The following is a 24,745-nucleotide window of genomic DNA, read 5'->3' as shown; positions in this document are numbered from 1 at the left end:
ATACCGTCTGCTTGCCAGTGCTGAGGATTTGAGGATTCCAGCAATGTGAATACATACACACACACGCACAAAAAAAAACCCCAGAACAAAACAGCAAAGCTGCTTGAGTTGGATATCAGACACATTTTCTTAGCTTTTCCCTTCCTTGCACCCTCAGAGTTGCAATACAGCGCCTGAGAGGCAACCAAAATGGCAATTTATTTGCACTACAGGATTAAAGGATTTACATTTTACAAGTCAGAAGTAAGCAAATAAGTAAGCAAAGTAAATCAGTTCATTAGGCCTGTGTTTACTTTTAGTACTTGTTCTTTTGCTAAAAGCCATTTTGTTAAATCCCCAGCATTCTGAAAGTCTCTTCAAAGACCAAAACATAACGAGGGCAGCTGAAGAATGAAAGGCAGCAGGACATGGCGATTCTTGAAACGAGAAAGACAACCTTTGAAGGACTTGAAAGAAATAGTTCAAACAAATTAATTCTACCCTTGTGTAAATGAGGTTTAGTATTCATAAAGTGTGTATGTGTCAGTGAGCACTTACCTGCAGATGGGAACAGCAGGTACTGGGTGGTGAAGCAACAACCCTGACGGGTGACCTGGGGTACAGAACTGGGGCGGTGTGTATTTCCTAACCAGAAGTCGGTATTTAGGTGACCAACTCAGGAAGCTGGGATGGGCTTGACACTTGGTTTTTGAATACAAGAACTGCTGTCAAGGACGTGGCAGCTGAAAGCGAAGGAGAAATACAGATCTGAACATCCTTGGTGCAGCACAGTGTTCACCTCTGGTCACGGCAGTGTTTTTGTCTTTGGCACTTGGTTATGCATGAATTGTCTACACGAGCGCAGGGCTGTTCAAGTGAGGGCTGTCAGCTTCTCACATAATCCTCCTCCCCCTGCCGGAGGCTCCTCCTAGGAGTTGGGGTCTGCGGAGATTTTGCAGCGATTTCTGTCATCTGGTACAGTTCAGCACATGGACCAGATCTCGAAGGGGGGTGAGGTGGCCCCCGTCCCTGGCAGGGGGTGTGTTCCCTCTCCTGCCTGGTTCTGCTGCCTGGGAGTCGGTTCAGGAACGTCATTCGTGGACGTCCCATGTGCTCCAAAAAATACTTGTTTTGGTCAGGCAGTTCTCTAGCTCATTTTCTGTAGCTACTGCTGGGTGGTCGCTAGGCCCGGACTTGCTGGGGGCTGCAGGGACCCCAGCACTGCGAGCGGTGCAAAAAAAACCGCTGTGAGCGGCTTTGCCCCACGGCGGCGCCATTCCTGGGGCCATTCTTACGCCTGCGACCGGCGGGGTCCCTGCCGGCTGCAGGGGCCCGTGCGTGGCCCTGCCGTGCTCCCGCGGAGGGACCGCAGGGCGCCGTTCGCGCCGCCGAACCACACGTGCGCCGGGCGCGCCGCCGCCGCGGGCGCGCGGCGCCGGGGGACGGCGGGAACGGGCGCGCGGCGGCCCGCGGTCACGTGTCCCGGCGCGGGCGGCAGCGCGATGGCGGCCATGAGCGGAGCGGCGCTGCGCGCCCTGCGCGCCGCGCTGCGGGCCCCGCTCGGCCTCCCCGCCGCGCCGCCGGCCCCCTTCGGCCTCCCCGCCGCGCTGCGGGCCCCGCTCGGCCGCCCCGCCGTCCGCCGCCTGCGCACCGCCGCGCCGCGGCCCGCCTTCGCCAAGGAGCTGTTCCTGGGGTCGCTGCGGAAGGTGAGGAGGGGCCGGCGGCGCCTCAGGGGCCGCGCGGGGGGGACGGGGGGGGGGGGCTGCGCCCGGCCCGGAGCAGCGGCCGGCGGCGCTCGCAGGCCGGGCGCGGTCCCCGCGCTGCGCGCTGCGCGGTGGCCGCCCGCGCTCCGCGGAGCTCGTGGCGCTTCGTTCCCTGGTCACTTCAAGGAACGAGACTTGATGCAGGCTTCTGCTTACGGCTTTCTTGTAGGAAAGGTCAAAGCTCTTGTTGGGTGTTGAGATGCTACTGGACAAAAAAAATTTGAGTTATGACACTGCGTTGAAAGGGCACTTGTTAATCCAGCGTTTGGAGTATGCATTTATCGGAGATTACACGGTTAAATAAATTGCAAGAAGGAATAACTCAAATCCACTGAAGTGACTTGAACAATAAAGTCTCCCAAAGCAGATCTTGTCAAGTAAACTATTATGAGAGGTCGCAGTCAGACTCCATCGCTTAAACCCCTGTTTATTTATGCCTTTTTTTTTTTTTCCACTTCTCAAATTTCAATACACCAGTTTCCTGAAAAAACTATAGCACTTACTGCATCCTGAATTTTTGGAGCTGATGTGATTCTTCAGACTATCATGAACAGTTTTGTTTGGGCAGAGGTAAACTCTTCCATTTTTTTTGATAAAAATTAGGCACATGCTTCTCATATAATCATTCACTGCACGTGTTAGTTGCTCGAATTTTTTGATTTATTCAAGCCTGGCAGGTTATGTTGCTTTGAGTTTATGACCACAGCACCACGGTGATGATAAGGAGCAGTATGGAACCTCCCAAACTTTGTACTTGTGCCATTAAACAGGTGGAATGTGCTGTGTGTTTCCAAGGGACAATGTTTATGGCCTGAGCTTCGAAAACATTATAACACTAAATTGATTCTGGTACGAGTTAGAATTAGCCAATTTTTTTAAATCCCCAAATGGGATTACAGTGACAGTTCACGGTTGATGAAGAATTTTTGCATGCTCATAGTTGTTAAAATCTCTTTATTTCTCCCTAACGTTTTGTTTTTCAGGTAATACCTTCTGATTTGTTTTTGGTTTGTAGTAAAGTTGAGTCCTGTGGATTTCATCAGATAAGGCTCTTTCTGAACATTTTCCACAATTCTTAGTTTTCACAGATTTTTATAGTCCAGTATTTGAAAGGCGTATGTTCTTGAATTTTTATTTCAATTGCACAGTTCATGCTTCTAAAAAAAATAAAAATCTCTTCTTATTTTAGGAAGAAGTTTTCCCTTATCCAGAAATCAGCAATGAAGAACTAGAGGAGATCAACCAGTTTGTAGGACCTATAGAAAAATTCTTCAATGAAGAAGGTATAGTTATGAGTTTATTATTCATGCACATTATTTAGCGATTATGGAATGATTTAAATATAGCCGTTGAATAAGATCATTATACTTTAAATATTTAAGTTGGTTTTTATGCATTTGTTGCTAGTCATACAGTGCTGCTGGTTCTATAGGCATGTTCATTTGTGGCTTTTTTATATGGAGCATTTGGATGCTAATGAGAAGACGTAAATCTTCAAGAGAGAAAAGAATAATAGAAAAAAGCAGAAAGTAATAGAATTCTGTGGTAGAGTTAGGATGTAAAACTGTTTTTAACTCGGTTGAATAATGCTATTTACAGCTTCATATGTTGTGATTTTTTTTCTGAAACTTTTTAAACTGTCCTAAAACTGGTTTTAGCAAAATTCAGCAGACATATTAATAAGTGATGACTCACTGAGAAACTATGAAAAATCAAAAGGTTTTATGTTTTTACAGCATTAGTGATTCTACTTGGGATTAGCCATATGCATTCCAGATAGGGCTGCAGGGTGTTTCTCCTATTACTGGTGCGATAGGCCAATTTTAGAACAATTGTAGAAAATTGATTTTTACAGACAGCAATTTCTGAGACAGTTAAACAGTATCATCTCAGATTTCCCGCTGACAAAGATACTAGATTTTCATTGTCAAACACTGCAAGAGTTTGAAGAAGCCTGTGATTGTCACAGATCACAGTTTATGAGATCCAGGTAATTTTAACTGTAAAATTGTAATGTTGCTCACTGACAGTAAATTAAGAATTTATGCAGATTATGTTTTTTTAATTCTTTGCTCTGTTGGGGAACGTAATTTATTGAGTAAAAAACCTGATATTTAAGGGAGGAATACAAATGTCAAATTATAGAGGCTTCCAAACTGAAGGTGGAAATTGCTTGTCTTTGTTTGAATTCACAACTATTTCTGTTTTATTGGTACTGGGTAAGGAAATTCATCTCGGCAGAGTGTGTATGAAGCGTGACAGTGTCCAGACACTACGGATAGGTCTGTATGGGCATAAGGCAGGAAGGGGTAAAAAACCACCTTTCTCTCCCCGGAACAGCTGATGACATGCCACCAATATGTATCTGACACTATGTAGCTAAAAAATTAGCATGGGGACCAAAAAACGTTTTTTAAAATGAGTTTTCTTTCTGAGTAACTTCTCTTAGAAGAGCATCAGAATGTTTAGCTGCCTCCTCCTGTTAAATTTCATACAGATGTTACAGTGTCATTTAACAGGGGTGAACGTGAGGTTTCTTTAGGAAAGCTCTATTCCTTTTGCCGTGTTCCTTCTTTTTGTGTACTTTTTGGAAAGGTGGTTTGTGTTCTTTGCTTGCAGCTTACAGCCTTCCTGAGCTGCTTAATGCGACTCTTGCTTATTTTCTCTGTCACAGTACAGAATAGCTCTTGTAATCTCCCAAGAATCTGAATAACTCAGAGCTAGAGTTTTGTAATTAAGTCCTTTATGTACTTTTTTTCTTTTTCCTAATCATGACCTAGACATAGTTCACGTAGAAAATTCTGGAAATACTTCACTTACTACAGTCATGGAATCTGCTAACATGCACATGTATAACCTGTACACATGGAAATGTTTGAGAAAATGAAATAAAAACCAGATTTTTGCCACTTCCAAGTCCTCTTTTTGCGTATGTTGTGATTTTACAGCCATGATCGATATTCTTGGGACCTTCCAGTTGGTTCTGTATTTTGACTTAGATGGTGTAGTAAGGTGGGCTACTTAAGTGCAGCATTGTTCCCCAGAAACAGAACTGGGACTTTCCAGAAGCCAGTTTGAGAATTCACCAGCCCCAAGGGGTGTGGGGCAAACAGGACAGTCAGTAGGATCAGACCGAGGCTAGAAAGAGGAATTCTTGTGAAGTTAGGAATGAGGAGCAGCAGGCACACTGTGTATTTTCTGAAGATGCTTCACAAGACCGGAGGAAAAGTACAGCAGCCCCTTTTTCTGTAAGTTATTTCAGGTCTGGACTCTCAGACTGATAGTTCAGTTAGAGATCGTACTGCTGCTAACTCGTAGCATGCAGTGACCTTGTCTCTGATTTAAGAACACTGCAGTCTCAGAGATTTTTTTTCTGCACTAAGAAACAGAGTTTTAAATTATAAAACTTCCTGTATTTGCAGTGGACTCTAAGAAGATTGATCGAGATGCAAAAATCCCACCTGAAACTTTAAAAGGACTGAAGGACCTGGGTCTCTTTGGCATGCAGATTCCAGAGGAATATGGTGAGTAAATGATCACAAAAGGATAACCCAGTAGTCTATATTAAGCAATGCATTTTTGGGGTCTTGCAAAATGTGTCTGTACTGTCCTGTGCATAGTCCTTTGACTCTGATGTCTAAATTAGGAGCTGAGGCTCCCTGGTTAATGAAGAGGTGCGGGCCCCAGGAATGTCTGTTGGCCATGCAGGGGGCTCTGCGTACTCTTACCTTGGGCGCCTAAGTCAGATAACTAATTTTAGATGGTGTAAATTCCTCTTGGCGTAGTGTTGTCCTTTTCCTTTTTTGAATACAGTAGAGTAGCTTGATGTTCTGTGAGACTTGGCCATTCTTGCTGATGGTTCCTGAAATTACACCGGGTCCGAACGACAGTGTCTCGTGGAACTGATCTATCAAAGCTGTCACTTGCAGACAGGAATGCGTTTGACCACGTAGAAGTGTAAAAGTACAATGTCTAGTTATTAAAAGCATGGCTGCTGTATAAAATCTTCCCTATGCAGTACTGAACAAAAAGTTTCTGTCTTGAAGGACATTATAGTGCTAGTTGAGATCAGAGCATTTTTGTTACAGCTTTTTCGTTTATTTCATTAGGCAACTGTGCTTTGTCTGTTTAAGTAAAGTGTTTATATACAAGCTCATTAAAGTATATTGGACAACTTGCATGTACTGTAACATGATGTGATCGTTGGTTAATTGTTAATTAGTGCATTAGAAATGGTATTAAATGTTTTTCGTGGGTATTCAGAACTAGGCAGGATGATATGAGAGTAAGACAGAAAAGAGGTTTGCAACCTCTTTCAAGTTTTTCTCTTCAGGATAGTGTCTGGGGAGGAGAAAAACCTGGACAGAGCACCTTAACCCAGGTGGGGAGAGGGAGGTATTTAGGAATTAAGAAATATCTTGGGAGAAGGCGGGAGATTAGTGTCTGCTGAAAGGAGGTGTTGGAAGCAGAGAAGGACGGAACTCAGAGCAGAGTGTTAGGAAGCATCATGACGTTGGAAGTGTAACTTATTATTGATTAACTAGAAACAAGTTTCCTACTCTGTGAATTATTTTAAAGAGTCTGAAAGGCAATATATTTGCCTTAAAAATCGTACTTTAGTTCAAGAAAATGTTGTTTTGATCTTCTATAGTTTCGAAGCTTATGAAATAACACTCTCTCACCTTCCAGTTGGTGCAAGGTCACAATCCATTCGTCATACTTGTCTTGTAAACATGTATGCTGGATAAAAACCAGAGGATGGAAAGCAATCACCTTACTATAAGCAAGCTGCTTTTTTCTGCACCATAAATAACATGCTTCTAACGAGGTTATTTCACGTTTTCTGTAGTTTAAACCTCTGTATTTTTGGTGGTGGTGCCTGTCATATTTTAAAACTCTTCAGTCACACGTATTCAGTGCTTTGTGTATTGCACGGTGTTGTTCATAATGGTTTGTAATATTGGCATATTTGCCAGAAGCATTAAAATGCAGACCATTCATGGGAACAATGAAGCTCATGTAAATGATGGAACAGTGGCTCTTGTTCACATGGGTGTCACTGGAATTACTGCGCACATCGTCAGGAGTCTCCAAGCTGAATCCCGAACCCAGCACTGCTTAGAAAGGGGAAAAGGAGTAAGAGCCTATAAATAGGAGTGTGAGTTTTAATTCATTTAAGCATGCTCTGAAGGAGAAGGGTGTAGGAGGCAGTGATGTCAGTTAATGGTATCGGGGGACGTGTTCTTGCATTTATTCAGTCTACATAAAAGAGTAGGACTATTGAGACATCTGCCGAATTACGGTGTTCATTATGCTGACTTACACCACTGTCCCAAGTAGAAAATTATTAACCTGGATGAAAGATTATCTTGATTAGATAAAGTTGTTTATTCAGCAGTAATATATCAAATACTCCTAGATTACAGGGAGCAGCACTTCTAGTCCTGACTACATAAAATTCTTGAACATTAGACTCACAGAATCCCAGAATATCAGGGGCTGGAAGGGACCTCGAAAGCTCATCCAGTGCAATCCCCCCGCCGGAGCAGGAACACCCAGGTGAGGTTACACAGGAAGGTGTCCAGGCGGGTTGGAATGTCTGCAGAGAAGGAGACTCCACAACCTCCCTGGGCAGCCTGGGCCAGGCTCTGGCACCCTCACCATGAAGAAGTTTCTTCTCATCTTTAAGCGGAACCTCCTGTGTTCCAGTTTGCACCCATTGCCCCTTGTCCTATCACTGGTTGTCACCCAGAAGAGCCTGGCTCCATCCTCCTGACACTCCCCCTTTCCATATTGATCCCCATGAATGAGGTCACCCCTCAGTCTCCTCTTCTCCAGCTCCAGAGCCCCAGCTCCTCAGCCTTTCCTCACACAGGAGATGCTCCACTCCCTTCAGCATCTTTGTGGCTGCGCTGGACTCTCTCCAGCAGTTCCCTGTCCTGCTGGAACTGAGGGGCCCAGAACTGGACACAACATTCCAGATGTGGTCTCACCAGGGCAGAGTAGAGCGGGAGGACTCATATAGATGCAGCTTTGATTTGTCCTTATGTTCTTTTCCTCACAAATAGTCTCTGTATTTGCATCAGGAGATCACAAAATTCCTCCCAAAAGGATGTGCTGGTGTCAAGTTTGTTTCTTGATACATTCACATTTTTTGATTAAAGACATTTTTGAAGTGTTATATTTTGTCTTCCTCTAGCACCAGCCTGGCATTCTTCTTGGGAACTGTTTGGGAGCAGTTTTGTTGCCTGGGTCGTTCTCTGCTGGTTGGTCTGCAGCTGCTGTGTGGGGGTTAATTGTCTGAGGTTGGCACATAGCCTGGAAATGTCTCCGAAAAATTGGTTTTATCCTGTAAGCACAGAAATTCAGACCAGAGCAATTTTTATACCGAATCTTTTACCGTTTTCACATACAGAGTGTTTTAAACAAGCTCGTTTTCCACTATTTGATGGATTACGCTGTATCTGCTGCCTGTGCATGCATGCTTGAACACAAACAAGTCTGCTTTCTGAGTAGAATTAAAGTCAGCACAGCTCATGCTTATTAAAAAGTTACTGTTTTCAGAATGCATTCTTCTAGCACAACCACAGCAATGTGCTGCTTATTTGAGGACATATTATATCCAGTCCATACCAAGCCGCTCCCCATTTAACAGTCATATATTCTTGACGTTTCTGTACTTAAAAGGGATTTTTTGCGGGGGGGGGGGAGAGGAAATTAAATTGTAAAGTATCTACTTAGAATAAAATGTGGTATTTGTTCCAGGTGGTCTTGGTCTATCAAATACCATGTATGCACGTCTGGGAGAAATCATTTCTTTAGACGGATCTATCGCGGTTACTCTGGCAGCTCATCAAGCTATTGGGCTGAAGGTAACGCTCTTCGTTTACGTCAAGTAGTTCTTCTACACAGCTTGCAAAGCAAAGGGGAGGTGGAGCTTGTTTAAATGTGGAGTGTGAGCGCGACAAATCAGAATTACTGGTGAAACATAAATCAGGTGGAACATTCTGGCGTCAGGTTGGTGGTTTGTGTTCTCAGCACCCTCTGACAGTGGCTCAGTGTACGACTTTCTTGCGGCATAAGCACTGATATGAAGTACACCAGGAAAGTATTAGTCCAGGAAACACTGAGAATAATAATTTTTAGAAAAAAATACCTTAAATGATCTGAAGTTTTTTAAATTGCGCAAACCGAAATAAATAAAATATCAGGGGGGCTAAATTTATGGGGAGATGGTTCAGCCATGCAGGGAATTCAGAAGAGTGCAACTCGTTCTAGCTAAATGAGGCTGTGTATTGGGGAGCTTAGTGAAAAAAACTTAGCCAAGATCAATCTAGCAAGCGTGTGAATTTTAAAGTCATTTTCTGTTTATTGTAGCCTTACGTATCTACCTTTTAGTACATTCTGTGGTGGATGGATAGTAGTAGTCTGAAGCTTGAGATAGCAGTAAGTTCATTATAATAAGAAAAAAACCTTCATGAGATAGAGCAAACAATGCTAATTAAAAATACGTATTTATTCCTCACCTTACTTAAAATTTCGCCATCTGTGGAGCAGGGATGGTGAGCAAAGCTGATTTGTAAAGCGGTTTGATGAGAAGCGCGGTGTAAGTTTGGGTCAATCCTGATTTTGTTGAGTAACTGTATCTTAGCTGTATCACCATTGTTAATTTAGCTTTATCGTGTATTTTTGTATTTAGTTTGTCCTTCATAAGAACCCTGCTGTAAAAAACTAAACAGAGATAATTAAAATAAGTGCACTCTCGCAACATGTTGTGCCTGTGTGATGAAATAATTTGGAATCTAAGTAAATTTTGTGTTCTGTTCTCTGATTAGGAGCTTTGAAAATGGCTGCTTTTTGGGTTATTAAAATAAAATTATAGTACTGAAGGTACGGCAGATTATAAAGTGCCTCTCAGAGCAACAATTATGTCTTCACTTAAGCGTAAATAAAGTGAAACCTACCCTATAAGGCAATCTTAACAATAAGCCATTTCCACTAGTCATTTGAACAACTGTGTGCTGAGAACTGATGTATTTTAATGTCTGATAAATAATAACGGCCATTGTTTATTAAACTGTCTCTTGATACACCATAAAATTTACAAATTAAGCTTCCTGAACTTGTTGAAGCTCGTCAGCTTTATTTCTTTTTACACAGGTTGATGCTGAAAAGTTTTGTATTAATTATTTAGGGGATCCTCATTGCTGGCACTGATGAGCAGAAAGCAAAGTACCTGCCTAGACTGGCATCTGGGGAGCACATTGCAGCTTTTTGTCTCACCGAACCTGGAAGGTACTGGGTTTGTAATTGTAAAAGCTTCAGAAAGCATCGAAACACCTAAATGATTTTTTATTATTTTCGTCGTCATTACAGTGGTTGTTTAGTTAATATATTAAATCCTTATTATTTGGTGCCTATGGCATCACTATATAGGTTGATCTTTTATCCTTCACCCAGTGTGCTGCTTACGGCAGTTTCTGTGAAATCACTAACTGTTGTTGTTCCCATCCCAGGAATTAATCTGCTTAATTTCTGGCATTATTGAATATTAGTTGAAAGGATACTCTGTGCTACGTTAGAAATAATGTGCTGTGATGCCTGTTCGAGGATGCTTGCAGTTGTATTGTAAAATTATAAAAGACTGTCTTGAAGGAGCTACTAAAAATAATAGGAAGAAATGTTGGTCTTTCCTTAGAGTTTAGAAAAGTCATCTTTCTAGCAGCAACTTCATTTCAAAGATAAAAGTTACGTTTATTACGCTTATTCATTGACTGTTGCAAATTCTGTTAATGCAGAAGAGGTACAGTTTTCTTAAAAACATCGAGGCAGATGGTTTACTACGTGATCCTTTGTAAAGGAAAGGGATTGAAGGACTGAGACCGGTTGAAAGTTTGAAGTTGAATCTTGCTTGCCTGTACAAAGCTATAGTTTGAAACGGTCTTTTCTGAATTCTTGTCTGCTAGAATGACTTGCAGGGAGCATTTGATTTCCTTGCTAATTTTCACGTTGCTGTGACGTAGATGCGTCCCAGCATCAGTGATGGTTTTTATTCAGGAGCCCTAAGCTGGATTTTGACTCTCAGAAAACTATCCCACTTGCAGGTAAAACTTAAACTAGCACAGATGTTAACAGTGCGATCCATGGAAGGGACTTGAAAGTAACACACAGGAAAAAAACAAGGGCTGTGTTCTGAAATCCTTCGAATGTCTTTATTTAGCTCAGTATTATTGAAAAAGATGGCTAGTCTTAGTGACTTAACATCAGTTTTCTTAGAGACCTTAGTTCCAGTGCACAGAAGCAATTGCTTGAATCTAGTTAAGTTTCCTTGGCAGTTAAGAACTAAAGTTTATATGCTACTATTTAATACAACTGTAAACATTTCTTTTTAAACTATGGGAAGCATGTTTATTTCCTTCATTTGTTTGGCTCTTAGTGGAAGTGATGCTGCGTCCATCAAGACAAGAGCAACCCTCAGTGACGATGGGAAATACTTCGTACTGAACGGCTCCAAGGTATCCACTCACGGGCTGGAAACACGGCAGGTTTTGTTACAAGTTTATAGAAAGCGCCTCTGTCTTTTGCAGCGTTGCAATCAGTCGGTTTTGTGAAGTAAGAAGCTAGCTTGCCAGCTGCATCACGATTTTGAGGTTTCCAAGCTAGTGAAGACAGATGACGTCAAACAGAGAACCCGTGTTGTTTTAGGGCCACAGAGAATAGAAAAGCACAGACAGGTTCAGGGAACAACCTGCACTAAGCTCTTGGTAAGGAAGGTGGGAACAGCCACTCAGAAGTTCCTTCTCTGTATTGCCAGCTCATGTTCTTCAGCTTCCAGGGAGCGTGCGTTAGTTAGTTAGCTAGTTAGTTAGTTAGTTAGCCTCTGCTGTGACAGCACAGGCAAAAAGAAACCTAAATCCATGTTTTCCCCTCTTTTCATGCCAGATTTTGTAGATATTTTTGAAAGAAAACTTGAAAGCGAACTGGAAATAGGGCTGCTTGGAACATTTCTGCTGCAAGAAACAAAGGCAGAATGCAATCTTGAAGAAATGTAGAGAGGTACTGGATTCAGCAATGTTTGGTTTGTTGCAGACTTGATCTGTAGTTGTTGAAATATTTGTCTGTGAAGAGACCCAGCCTGTGGGAAAGGCCATATGTATGTGGCCTGATTCAGAGAATTTCTCATCAGAGTTGAGATTATTGTGGGCAAAGTGCATCTACAGTCTGTATTACCCTTATATCCCTCATGTGTTGTAAGTAGCAGGATATACAAGCTTCTGTGAAAACACGCCATGGATTTTAATGGAATTCAAATTATATTACGACCTATTTTTATAGTTGCTCTAAGCTTAGCATTCGGTGGTCAACTTCCCTTGGAAGTGTGTTCACAAGAGGCAAAACTAGTAGCAGAACATCCATTAGAATTTTAAGGGAGGAAGCAGCAATTTTTCACCACTCTGTTCTTTGTTGGTCTGTTATGAAACACTTGAGAACAGTGCTCACAAAATCAGGGCAAATATATTTATTGTATGTCTTTCCTCTCTCAAAACAGGTTTGGATATCAAACGGTGGCATTGCTGATGTTTTCACAGTATTTGCCAGGACAGAGGTTGTTGATAAGGATGGACAACTGAAAGACAAAATTACTGCTTTCATCGTGGAGCGGGATTTTGGTGGCGTCACCCATGGGAAACCTGAGGATAAGTTAGGCATTCGAGGATCCAATAGTAAGAATCACTTAAAACGGTTAATAGAAATTGTTTTAATATTTTAATGTTTTGATTTGTTTAGATCATCTGAATTCAGAGGCAAATCAATATCTATTCCATATAGCAGTATAAGTTTAAAGTTTCTTTACTTAACTTGTCCTGGGAGTCCTTCCTAATGCGGAGTCTGAAATAAGAAATCAATATTACATAAGTCTTTGCTGCATGTCAAGCTTTCCTCACTATGCAGTGAGAGAAGTTGCCCAGGACAGTCAGTAACAAGTAGCTTTAACCTAGAGGGGAGTTTTCATCGGCTCTTCTTAAGCTTGCTGATAATTATAGTTTCTCACTGTCTATCCTTTGGACTTGATTGCTGTATCAATTCCTTAAAATAGAGACGAACCTATACGTCTCTGTTTATGCAATGCACATTAATTATATTTCAAATATATTACATTGTTGTCAACTACAGTATTTTCCCAGATTCCAACTTCTTTGGCAAAGCATGCGTAATTCTGTCATAAAGAGTGCATTAGGAAAACTTTACTTCTCGTTACGAAAAGAGTCGTTTATGTTCCTGAATGCCTTTTAAATATTTCTACATAATTCAGCAGCTATTAATTCTGTGTTTCAGCCTGTGAAGTACATTTTGAAAACACAAAAGTGCCTATAGAGAATGTAATTGGAGAAGTAGGAGGGGGATTTAAGGTAAGCAGTCAAGAATAACTACTGATGATTTTTAAAAGCCTGAAGACTTCTATTCCTCCCTCCCCCCTGTACTGACGTGTCTTTACTGGTAGTATGAACATGGCCAAACTGGAGAGTACCAGAGGACAGAGTTCTCCGTTGATGTTCTTTGTGTTAGCTGGTTTCGCTGGCACAGTGCACAAGCCTGCCGTAATCTCGGATTTCTGTCTGGTTCTTCTCAGTACAGTTACAGAGCTGGTTCTGCGATTTGTTTGGGGTTTTTTATTGTTTTTCATTAAAATAATAGAACATACTGTTCTTTCCAGAAGAGGGAGCAATTTCTTCAGCAGAACTTCTGAATTGAATCAGGGCAATGTCTTCTGCTGTTTTCTACAGCCAGAGCTGTGGATGGTGTAGGAGGAGCAGGAGAAGAGCAGGGAAGGAGCAGGAGAAGGGCAGGGAAGGAGCAGGAGAAGAGCAGGGAAGGAGCAGGAGGAGCAGGGAAGGAGCAGGAGAAGAGCAGGGAAGGAGCAGGAGAAGGGCAGGGAAGGAGCAGGAGAAGGGCAGGGAAGGAGCAGGAGAAGGGCAGGGAAGGAGCAGGAGAAGGGCAGGGAAGGAGCAGGAGAAGAGCAGGGAAGGAGCAGGAGAAGAGCAGGGAAGGAGCAGGAGAAGGGCAGGGAAGGAGCAGGAGGAGCAGGGAAGGAGCAGGAGAAGAGCAGGGAAGGAGCAGGAGAAGAGCAGGGAAGGAGCAGGAGAAGGGCAGGGAAGGAGCAGGAGAAGGGCAGGGAAGGAGCAGGAGAAGAGCAGGGAAGGAGCAGGAGAAGGGCAGGGAAGGAGCAGGAGAAGAGCAGGGAAGGAGCAGGAGAAGGGCAGGGAAGGAGCAGGAGGAGCAGGGAAGGAGCAGGAGAAGAGCAGGGAAGGAGCAGGAGAAGAGCAGGGAAGGAGCAGGAGAAGCAGGAGAAAAGCAGGAGGAGCAGGCTGCACAGCTGCCTCCAGCATCAGTTCCTTCTCTTGGCATCAGGAAAGTCTGACACCAGTACAGATAACACCGATCACTTTGCTGTTCTAGCCATCCTCCAAGAGTCTGACGTGTGGAATTTGCAAAACTGTTCTTAATGTATCCTTCTCAGGTTTCTTACTCCTTCTGTAGCAGACAAATCCAGACCTAAATGCTAAATGAAACCATTTACTTTAATGTAATAAACACATCAAAAGATGACTTTTGTGGTTTCCTCTTCAGATAATTATCACAAATGAGAACGTAGGAACAGTGACTTCTTGCTAAATTTCTTAACAGTCTTTGAACTGAGTCATTCATGTTTCTCTTGTTAAGAAACAATAATACTAGATTTCAAAATCTATTTTTATACATTATTGATCTCTATTTTATTTCTACACCTTTCATTCTTATTCCCTTTTCTTGCGTGTTGCTGAAAGGTCTCTGAAGGAGGAAAGTTTCCATTGTAGGTCAGCTGAGAGAGGACTTTTATATGGGGCTCGTGTACACACATTAAACTTAAATATCCTGTTCTTCATCTGTTTGATAAACTTCCGCAGCGCTGTCTAGTTTGAATGTCATTTGTCTAGTTGCAGATAAATACATTTTTATCTACATTTTACCGTAAAGTAGTTTGAATGAAGGATTATTTCCTGGTCACTGGATCATCAGGATCTGAAAACTATCTCGAATATGAAATTGGCTGTCATGCTCACCTCAAAGCCCAGTTTTGAACCACCTAAAAATACCTTCATTTTCTTCACAGGTTGCCATGAATATCCTAAACAGTGGAAGATTTAGCATGGGCAGCGCGTCTGCTGGAATGATTAAAAAATTGATAGGTGGGTGAGTTAGGTATTCTGTGTTGCTGGATGTCGTGCAAAACCCCCTGATCTGCATAAGGTATATAATGCACTTAATGCAAAATAGTAACGTGAGCCTTGATCATAACACATCGCTGTATTGTCGGTCATAACATGCTTTGACTTCTTTAGAACACTAAAATAATTTTTATTAAAAGCCTGTAAAACTGAAGTTTTTTCAGTGCTTGTAGTGGGAAGTTACTGCAGCTGTTGGATTTTTTTCTGAGGCAGAATATTCTTACTGAGAGGATAACGTATATACTGTTGTATTTAGAAGGTGCAATCTCCCTTAAAACTTCCAACTTGAATAACTTGCTCAAGGCTTAGATGCAGTAACAAGTAAGAAAATTGGTTTCTACCAATAAAAATAGTAACAGCAATCCCTCTGAAGTAATGAATTAGCACTAAAAGATGCCTTGTCTAAGAGCACAGCTTCACACCTATGGTTCCTGTTTAAAAGCCGCTGGCACGGCGTTCCCAGGCGGGACCAACGGCCTCGTTTGGAGGGGGTTTTTCACAGGCTGGTGCTCGTGCAGCAGCGAGGGGTTTACACGGTTACGCATCGACACGTTTACACCTGTTGGCAGCCGCGTGTCAGACCCGGCCGGTAGACGCTGTTGGCAGGAATGGTCTGGCACGGGTCCAGTGCTGCTGGTTTGAAACGGACTTTTTTTTTTTTTTTTTTTTTTAAAGAAATGACAGCAGAGTATGCTTGTACCAGAAAACAATTCAATAAGAAACTGAGCGATTTTGGATTAATTCAGGTAATAAAAAAAATGAAAAAGCAAAATCTCCGTGCTTTGTATTGACTAAGGGCAAGGACATAGATCATGCTGGGTGTCTTTTGGCTGTACTAGTTTAAAGAAATTGCTGGAGGTGCTGAATCTGTGTAAACTTAGCAGAGAGTTCCGTACCCTGATCTTTTAAATGTCTAGAATGATAAATGTAATGAACAATTTTTTTTATGTTTGTTTGGTTTTTTTTTTTTTTTCATGGTTGTTTTGCAGTAGTACTTTTTATTAGTTAGTATTTGATAATATGTTAAACATGCAAAAACTGCTCTCGCGCTCCTAAGTTTCAGGCTTGACTGTGGGATTGTGCCCGCGAGTTAATGTGTGATTGCCCTGAATTACTGTGTGACTGGCTTTCCTGTTCGGCAGGAGAAGTTCTGTGTGATGGCGGTGAAAGCGTACGTGATGGAGAGCATGGCGTACCTCACTGCGGGCATGATGGACAGGCCGGGCTTCCCAGACTGCTCCGTGGAGGCGGCCATGGTCAAGGTAATTAATGCTGCGGGGAGACTTGCCTGCGGCTTTACGCTAATACAGATACCTCTCTGGTTTTCAGTTCACGCTCCAGATGGATGACAGGCTCAGGTGGTCCATTTAGACGTATGATACAACAGCCTCAGCTAGATGAAAAAGTAGACATTACCGTTTTCTCTGTATCCCGTGTACTATTGATTACCTCAGATTCAGGCTTTTTGTCACCATGCAAAATAAAAACTCTGTACAACAGGTTCGGAATATCATGGTCCTCTTAAAATCTTTCTATGTGGCAAAAAGACACTCAGTTGATTGCAGGCCTGGCTGAGGTGCTTCTGCACTGGCTTTAACTCAGAATTGGTTGCAAAATACATCTGGAGAACGAGTCCGTCCCTCTCCGGGGTGCGGCAGTGTGGGGCCGGGAGGGCTCCCGGTTCTGGTCCCGGCGATGGCCCTGCCGGGCTGCCCGGTGCACAAGAGCTCGGGTTGCGGTGGATCCGGGCAGGCGGGACGTGCTCCCACCCACCCGCCACGGCCGCGCTGGGGCTCCTGCTCTCCAGAAACGTTTCCTCATAGAGATGGGTTTGTGGATTGCGAGGTTTGACCGAAGCGTACACACCCTGAGCCACAGGGGTATGATTTCAGGCGAGCTTTAAACAGGACTGTTGCAACAGCAGCGCAGAATACGTCAGCACTGTGGGGCGGGTACAATAACGGGCGGTGTATTCTGCGTGTAATTTGCAGCACGGTGATTAAAATGCTGGTTTGTGGCAGGTGTTCAGCTCTGAGGGCGCATGGGCTTGTGTCAGTGAAGCGCTGCAGATCCTGGGCGGCCTTGGCTATATGAAAGATTACCCCTATGAACGCTACCTCCGAGACACCAGGATCCTCCTGATTTTTGAGGCAAGTGTGAATACGCTTTTTACTGTTAACTGACATTCACACTCAGATTTTATAAACCGGAGCTGAAACCCCAGTATTCAGTTGAACAGACCTTCAGTCCTTTCGTTGACTAGTCTATAATAGAATAGACTGAAGAACTAAACTTGCTTACTCTGGAGATACAGGTAGTACCTTCCTATAATAACACCAGGTCTGCTGGCTTTTGTAACCAGAAAGTGAGTTACAGTAGGAACTGGCACCAGCTTTACCTCTGGAAAGAACAGACTGGTAACATATATACGTGGTCATATAGTGGTTTATATTTATATACTGGTGGTGTATATAGTTTCTTCTTAAGTATTTAGAAACTTCGTTTTAACTACACTGTCATGAGAAGAAACAGTCCCAGTTCATGAATTGGGTTTGTCGTTGTTCTGAGTAGACTAAAAAATTATAAATTAGCATAAAAGCCTCCAACTATTTCAGCTGACAAAAGTCACTCATCGGTTTATGTTCAGTAAATAAATAGCTGTAATTGCGCATGCTGACTCAGGATGAAATCCAAGTACTACGTCTGCCTAAGCAAGAGCTTTATGAGAATGAAGCTGGCCATCTTGCTTTGTATCCAGCATAGTTTGAAACCTTTTTGCTGCTTTTATTGTCATGTATCTGTACTAATACACATGATAGGCTTTGCTAAGTTGTGGGCAAAATTTTCATTTTTAAACCAATTTCTCTAATAGGATTTTGTGGTTTTTGTGGCTGGGCTGTTCTGTTAGTGCCTAGACTTGAATAACCTTTCCTCTTGTGGGAAGAGGAAATTCACAAAAGATTCATTTAGAAGTTTAATTAACTTACTGATGTGCATTTATTTAAAAAAAAAAAAAAAAAAAAAGAAAAGTCGGCTGTGAAATGTATTGTGTTTCCAAGCGGGATTGTCAGTGACCCTGCATCTGCACGGCCGAGTCAGAGTTCCAGACTCGCTTGTTCTTGAGGGACCATTTAGAAATTCTCACTGTGCTACAAACGCATGTGTGATAATGCGAGGCTCAACTTCTGCACAGCTAAGTGAAATCAGAACTTCCAACAGAGATAAATGACAGTAAATATTTCTGGATGGAAGAAGAGTAATCTTTTAATACATTTAATACATTAAATACATTTTTAGAAAAAAATGTATAGACAATGTTAGCACAGCATTATCTAGATTTTTTTTTTTTTAAATACTGGAAATACTTTATACTTGATACCGACTTCACTTTGTATTCTGTTTTGGTTTTTTTTTTCCAGGGAACAAATGAAATTCTGCGAATGTATATTGCTTTGACGGGTATGCAATATGCAGGCAAAATCTTAACTGACAAAATAAAGTATGTTCTTATTTATTGCTAATAGTTTTCAATAAACTCAACACACACTGATAACTGTTTAACTATAGATAAGAAGGGACACTGTAAGAAAAAACCCGCAGTATTTTTCAATGTGTTCCCTGTCTAAAAGGCAGTTCAATGTTATAGGGATGGGTTTTTTTTTTCATTTTAATTGAATGTTTTATAGATTTAAGAGTCTTGGCCTTACTGTATTTTATCTTATAATTCCAGCTTGTGTAAAATTCTTTCTTACAAGACCAGTAATTAAAATTTTATAAAGTTTTTATATTATTTTATAGATTAAAATTTTATTAAGATTTTATATCAAAGTTTTATTGGTAAGGCAGCTGTATTGCACATACTGAGTACAAATACCAGTCTCTGGAATTTATTGTATTTTTGAGAGGAACTGAACCTGAACCATGTCATATACTTTTAAGGCCATGTAATTGTTCTCCAGACTTCATAGTAAAATGGATCAAAAGACTTGATGATTCCTAGCGGAACTGCAGGGGTTTTGGTAAAGCACTTAGAATTTCAACCAGTTTTCGGAACTTCCTGAAACTTCCCCTGCAAACCAGGAACTGGCCTTTCCCAGCTGTTATTCACCCCCTGTTGCAGAGAAATCAAGAGAGGAAACGTGGGAGTGGCGCTGGTGGAATTCTTGACCAAGTTACGGGACACGATGGGCAGGAAGGTGGATTATGGGCTGGTTGGTGATCGCGGCGTCGCCCATCCCAGCCTGCAGGTAAGGGGCGAACAGAGCCAGGGTGACACCCGGACACTGACACATTGCAGCAGATGTTTCTCCCATTGCAGGGAGGCAAATGTGACACTGGAAATGTTCTTCCTACTTAAAATCAGAATTTGAGACTGTTGCTGAATTCACACAGTAGTACCAGTCAATCTTTGTTTTCAGGGTTTTCATAACCTGCAGCACTTGGAACAAGAATTAGGTTTGCTGTGCAGAACTAAATGTTGCATAGGAATTTTTTCAAGCTATTGCTTGCGTAAGCATAAAGACTATATTAAAAAGTTATCAAAAGTAACATAACGAGCATTTTCGTATATATTTTATAGAGAAAGAGCAGTGCCTATCTGACTTTCAGCAGCAAACTGGATGAATGTTAAAAAAAAAGAGTTCTTGCCAAGAGAAAATCCAGTATTGGTTGGAGTTCAGGACCCCAGGGCTGCATCTAAACAGTGATTTTTTTATTATTTTTATTTATTTTTCCCCATGGAAAAGAATCAGCATTTTATAGTCCCATTCCTTTTAGGGACATTCTTTTGTGGTGGGGGGGGGGTGCTTATCCTTCCCCTTAGAAGATGGGCTACTCACGTTGTATTTTCTGTTTTGTTTCTTAGGAAAGTGGCAAGAAACTTGAAGAAAACATTTATTATTTTGGAACTACAGTGAGAGGCCTGCTAAGTAGGTTTGGCAAGGTAACTTATTTTTTGTGTTATCTTCATTATCGAATAGTTTATCCTTAATCAATTTATGCTATTCCTCCATACTGTACAGCAAACAAATCTAGAATTCTGCCCTGCAAAGTGCTGTAGTTAAAAGAGGAGAGACTGAACTTAGAATCCCCCAGCTTTTCAATTCTCTGACAGTCTGATTGTTCTGGGAATGCCCATCAGACTGGGCCCCCACCACATCCCACCTCAGCTAATACATCTTTTGAACAGCCTAAATATATTTGGTCTTTAATTTCTGTGATTTTTGGCATTTACCAAAGTGGTTTTAAGACACAGCAATTTTACTGTTGGCTGCAGACAGGCTGTTACAAGGTGGAACATAATTAATCCAAAACGTAGTTTAAATGCAGTTAATCCAAAACTGTTAGAAGGCGAAGGAGAGTTAATCCAAAACTTTTTTACTTGGGGTAGAATTCAATATAACAACTTACCTGTCTATGCTAAGTAAGTATGAACCTAAATAAAACTATGAAAAAAAAATCACAATCATTTTGGTTGGAAAAGCCCCTCAAGATCACCGAGTTCCAGCCATTAACCCAGCCCTGGCACTGCCCCATGTCCCTGAGAACCTCAACTCCGCATCTGTCCAACCCCTCCAGGGACGGTGACTTCACCACTGGGGAAGAAATTGTTCCCAAGATCCAATCTAAATGTTTGTTTAAAGTCTTGAATTGACAAACTACAAGCTAATAATCATTTTTACTCTTCTAGACAATAGTGGATGAGCAGCTGGTTCTGAAGAGGGTGGCAGATATTGTCATTAATTTATACGCAATGACAGCAGCTATTTCCAGAGCCAGCCGCTCTATCAGTATCGGCCTAAGAAACCACGACCATGAAGTAAGTGCTTTACTATCAGCCGTACCCATTTAATGCCTGTGCTGCCTGGATCACGTAGTGTAACACTCAGTAGTTAAGACCATTCTGCCTCACTCCGTGTTCTGTAATGAAGAGGCACAATCCAGCCTCAGCCCTTCCTCACAACGTCACAGCCTCTGCATGTTTTACAAGGCTCTTAGCAGCTGCTCGTGTCTCAATGAGCCAACCATCCCCTCGGCTCTGGAACGTGCATGAGGGTGATGCGGCCCTGAGAGCTTTGCAAAACCTCGATGACAAAGAGCTTACACCCCGACGAACACTCTACAGTGGTTAAGAACTTGTATCTATCCCAGGAAACTCTCCCATAAAAGTACAGCGCAGCAGAACGTTTCCAAACCGATGGGTGCAGGAGGGCAGTAACCACAGAAGTTGCTTCTCAGGTGCTGAGCTATCCCGGAGTTTAAAATACTTTAACACGTACACACACATTTATGAAAGAATGACAAATGTGCATGTTTTCTTGAACCAGCCAATACCATGCAGTTCTTCCCAAACTCTTTCCATATAATCATTTATAAATAGTAACATATAACAACAACATTTTGTCGATTTATTGAGGGTGAAGTAAAAGTTTGGCACACAGGTGGTTGGATAGTAGTTCATTTAAAGTTTCATGGTAACAGTTACACTACAGGACAAGTAAATTTGCTATAATTAAGTGTTAGACAAATGCAAACTGATTAACTTTTTGTCTTCACTGGCCTTGAGACTCTAGTTTATTTGTGTGTGAGCCCCTTCTGGATTTATTACCAAAAACATCTCCTAGTCAGTTGTGGGTGTGGGGTCATCCCAACTCTGAGGCTCAGGAGCTGTGGGGAAGAAATAACAACTAAGTTTGCAACAGATGAGAGGAGCTTGCATGGTGACGTTATCAAGAGACAAAACTAGACTTTCAGAAATTTGACTGATTTTGTACTACATTGTTTTGTGTATGAATTTCATTCATTACCTTTCAACTGAGTTTTACTGTTTCTCAGGTGCTTCTTACAAATATCTTCTGCACAGAAGCGTATTTCAAGAATAATTATGCCATGGCTCAATTACAAAAATGTAAGTTCCATAAAGTAAACTCAAATCATTTTAATACTCTTACGGCTTTCACAGACTCCCCACAAAAGGAGGGATTTTTTATATGACCTGCCTTTAGTTAGGATGAGGAACAGAACTGGTACCAATTCAATATAAAGTCTCCTCATTTAATAGAAAAAACAAACTGCCTTGATACTTTTTTTCCCCCCCAGATGGTGGGGAGGAGGAACATAAAATCTGGCAGTAGTAAATACTCCTGTAAAGAAAATCTAAGATAACAATTAGGAATTTGACCTGTTTGGTTAAGTACTGACTGACCAATTAGGCATTTGCTCAGTGAAACAGTCTGCAGTAATCAGTGTCTTCTTCAGAAGATGTTATTTCCTGGCACTGAAGTGCCAAGATACTTACCTTTGTAGTCTAAAACCCTTTTTGAAATATATTTAACTGAAGTGCTGTAAATAGCTTTTCTAATTTTCTGTCTGTTTCTCCACAGATGCAGATGAAAATCTGGATGACTTTGTTAAGAAAGCGGCCAAGCAGGTGCTGGAGAAGAGAGCCTACATCTGCTCTCACCCGCTGGACAGGACCTTCTGAGCCCTTCCTGGCAGCGCACACTGACCAGTGTCAAACACCGATTCAAGTATTTGACAACTTAAAAAAAAAAAAACTATTTAATGAGTTTACAAAATGTAATTAGCTCTGTGTAGAATAAAACTTCTAAAGACAACTTCACATAACGAGAACAAATAAAGAAGTTTATTATTTAAATCTCAAGTGATGAGTTTCCCTTGGAACTAAAGAGAGGGAGTGGGGTTTGGACCAGGAGAGGAGGGAGGGCACCTCGTCCAGCGCCCTGCAGCCACTCCGGGCCTTGTCCGGGCAAGCTCTGAGCATCTCTAAGGAGGGGGGTTCACTGTCTCCGAGCTCCCATTTAAATGATTTTCCTTGTGTTTAATCAGAAATTCTCCATGTTCTGTTCTTGGCCTTGGTCTTAAGTCTAACACTGGCCCCTTTTAAACAGTAAATGGGGGTTTTATTTAAATACGAGCTGACAACTCTGTTAAAAAAAACCAAACATAAGACAATAGGTTTTTTGATGAGCAGCACACACTTTTCCCCTACCCTTTTGCTAACCCCCCAACCGTAATTTCACTTCCTCTATCTATGCCTGCAAGGTCACTTTTATCCAGTGACACATTCAACAGTCAACTAACTGTCCCCACTCTTGCCCTGGGGAGTTACTTGCTGGCCAGATCACATGGGGAAGGTGGTTATTTTGGGTCACAGGTATTTTTACTAACATTTATACATCACCAATCATGGAGATTTCCCCGCTTACCAGTATCCCCAGTAACTTGGCTCTAGTGGATCACTCTGGGGAGGCTCTTCTGCTGCCTGAGGGGGGCGGGGGTGCCTCCTCCTGCTCCTGCTGATGGTTCTTTCTTGAAAACAAAACAATGTCTATAGCAAAGTAACCTGACTGGGAAAGGACTGAGATTAAACTCTTATCTCTTTAGCTATGTATTCCTAATAGAGTTGCAGTTTTTCAACTACAGATGTTTACTCAACACCACTGAACCTGTAAAATAATTAACTGTACTAACCAACAAGCTCACCATTGTTATTAAAGACTATGACTACGTTACTTCATAATTAAATAAAGCAAAAAACATTATCTGAGACCATTTAATGGCATGACAGCAAAATAAAGGCCAGAACTCATCTCCATCAATAAAGAAAAAAAAATACTAATTAAACCACTTTACATTGCACCATAGGTAACTGAGACAGTAACTACAGGTTTCCTGTTAATGCAAAATCTGCTATTTGATACAGTTTAATATTGAAAATTCAAATAACATGAAACTCGTAGGTGCCGTTGAGCTTGGAGATGAGGCAATTTTTAAATGCAGAGATGATTCCCCAAAACACGGACAAGGAAATGAAAGCTGGTGCACCCTCATATGAGCCCTGGAGTAAACTACAGGTTAGCAATGTACCCAGCTAAAGCACGCATTACTCAAACTCAGATACTCTTAAAAGCCTCTATCTGAGATGACTACATTTAAAAAAAAAAAAAAAGCCATTATGTGCGCACTTTTTGCTTCAAAAACCTTGAACATACAAATCACAAGCTGATTCCTTGTGTTAAGTGAAAACCAAACCAACCACCAGTGCCAAGTTAGTCTGCAAAGGTGACACGCCAGCTCAGAGGTGTCCGCAGAGCTGTCGCACAGCCCTCGGGTGGTTTGCTTGCCTATTGAACAGAAATCTTCAGCCAAAAATGGCACAGTAATCAAAGAGCTGCAACCAGACAAGGGCCAAGAGACTAAGGATACTCAGACACACTATTTGAAGGTGAGAAGTAACACACTGGGTGAGGTGACACTCACAGAAGTATAAAAAAAGCACCTGGTTTGAGCGACAGCCTAGCATTTGAAGCAGGTACAGGAAGCCCGCAGGGATTAAAATAAAATTTAAAAAAAAAAAAAAAAAAAGAGTCCATATTTGCTTTTGTAGCAAAAAGTCCTGATAGAGATCCAAAGCCTTACCTGGGCACAGCCTGTTTCCCACCTTATGTACTCTGAAGGAAAATCTGCAGCACTTGGCAACCAGCTCTGAGCAGCGACGGCAAAGATTTTAAAAAAACAAAACAAAAGGAGGTGGCGATCATAGAGAAATCAGGAGAAAACACAATGGCGCAAGAATGAGCAGCTAATAGGCGGCAATGGCACTAAACAGGCTCATGGGGCTGAGCCACTGTGTTCACCATTCTCTTACATACAAATAAGCAGAAAATAAACGATGCTGTGTTAACGTAACTGCATGTTTAGCTTTAATATATC

At 41.9% G+C, this 24,745-nt stretch overlaps 1 protein-coding gene across 2 annotated transcripts; it reads left to right on the top strand.

Annotated features, from left to right (window-relative positions):
- The first annotated feature begins 1,481 nt into the window (after positions 1–1,481).
- ACAD9 (acyl-CoA dehydrogenase family member 9) lies at positions 1,482–22,669 on the top strand. Of its 2 annotated transcripts, XM_065642711.1 has the most exons (18): positions 1,482–1,685; positions 2,932–3,025; positions 5,165–5,266; positions 8,508–8,614; positions 9,937–10,037; positions 11,179–11,257; positions 12,292–12,466; positions 13,080–13,153; positions 14,896–14,971; positions 15,686–15,756; positions 16,153–16,272; positions 17,032–17,160; positions 18,430–18,509; positions 19,131–19,257; positions 19,875–19,952; positions 20,700–20,828; positions 21,845–21,917; positions 22,393–22,669. In XM_065642711.1, the coding sequence occupies exons 1-18, from the start codon at positions 1,482–1,484 to the stop codon at positions 22,491–22,493; spliced, it is 1,920 nt and encodes a 639-aa protein (XP_065498783.1). In that variant the 3' UTR covers positions 22,494–22,669. The 2 variants fall into 2 exon arrangements, with proteins under 2 accessions (XP_065498783.1, XP_065498784.1); XM_065642712.1 differs by lacking the exons at positions 1,482–1,685; positions 2,932–3,025 and having other exon boundaries at positions 5,168–5,266; positions 18,430–18,469; positions 19,091–19,257.
- Positions 22,670–24,745: the final 2,076 nt, after the last annotated feature.

The sequence above is a fragment of the Caloenas nicobarica genome, chromosome 11 (genome assembly GCF_036013445.1).
Source record: "Caloenas nicobarica isolate bCalNic1 chromosome 11, bCalNic1.hap1, whole genome shotgun sequence".
Taxonomy (NCBI): Eukaryota; Metazoa; Chordata; class Aves; order Columbiformes; family Columbidae; genus Caloenas; species Caloenas nicobarica.
The sequence above is the reverse complement of the archived record's forward strand: the minus strand, read 5'-3'. Positions and strand labels throughout refer to the sequence as shown.

Excerpts from the sequence above, each read along its gene's own strand:
- ACAD9 (XM_065642711.1), top strand. The coding sequence starts at position 1,482 with ATGGCGGCCATGAGCGGAGCGGCGCTGCGCGCCCTGCGCGCCGCGCTG. Across the intron at positions 14,972-15,685 it reads AATGATTAAAAAATTGATAG|AAATGACAGCAGAGTATGCT; the intron begins GTGGGTGAGTTA and ends TTTTTTTTAAAG. Across the intron at positions 20,829-21,844 it reads TAAGAAACCACGACCATGAA|GTGCTTCTTACAAATATCTT; the intron begins GTAAGTGCTTTA and ends ACTGTTTCTCAG.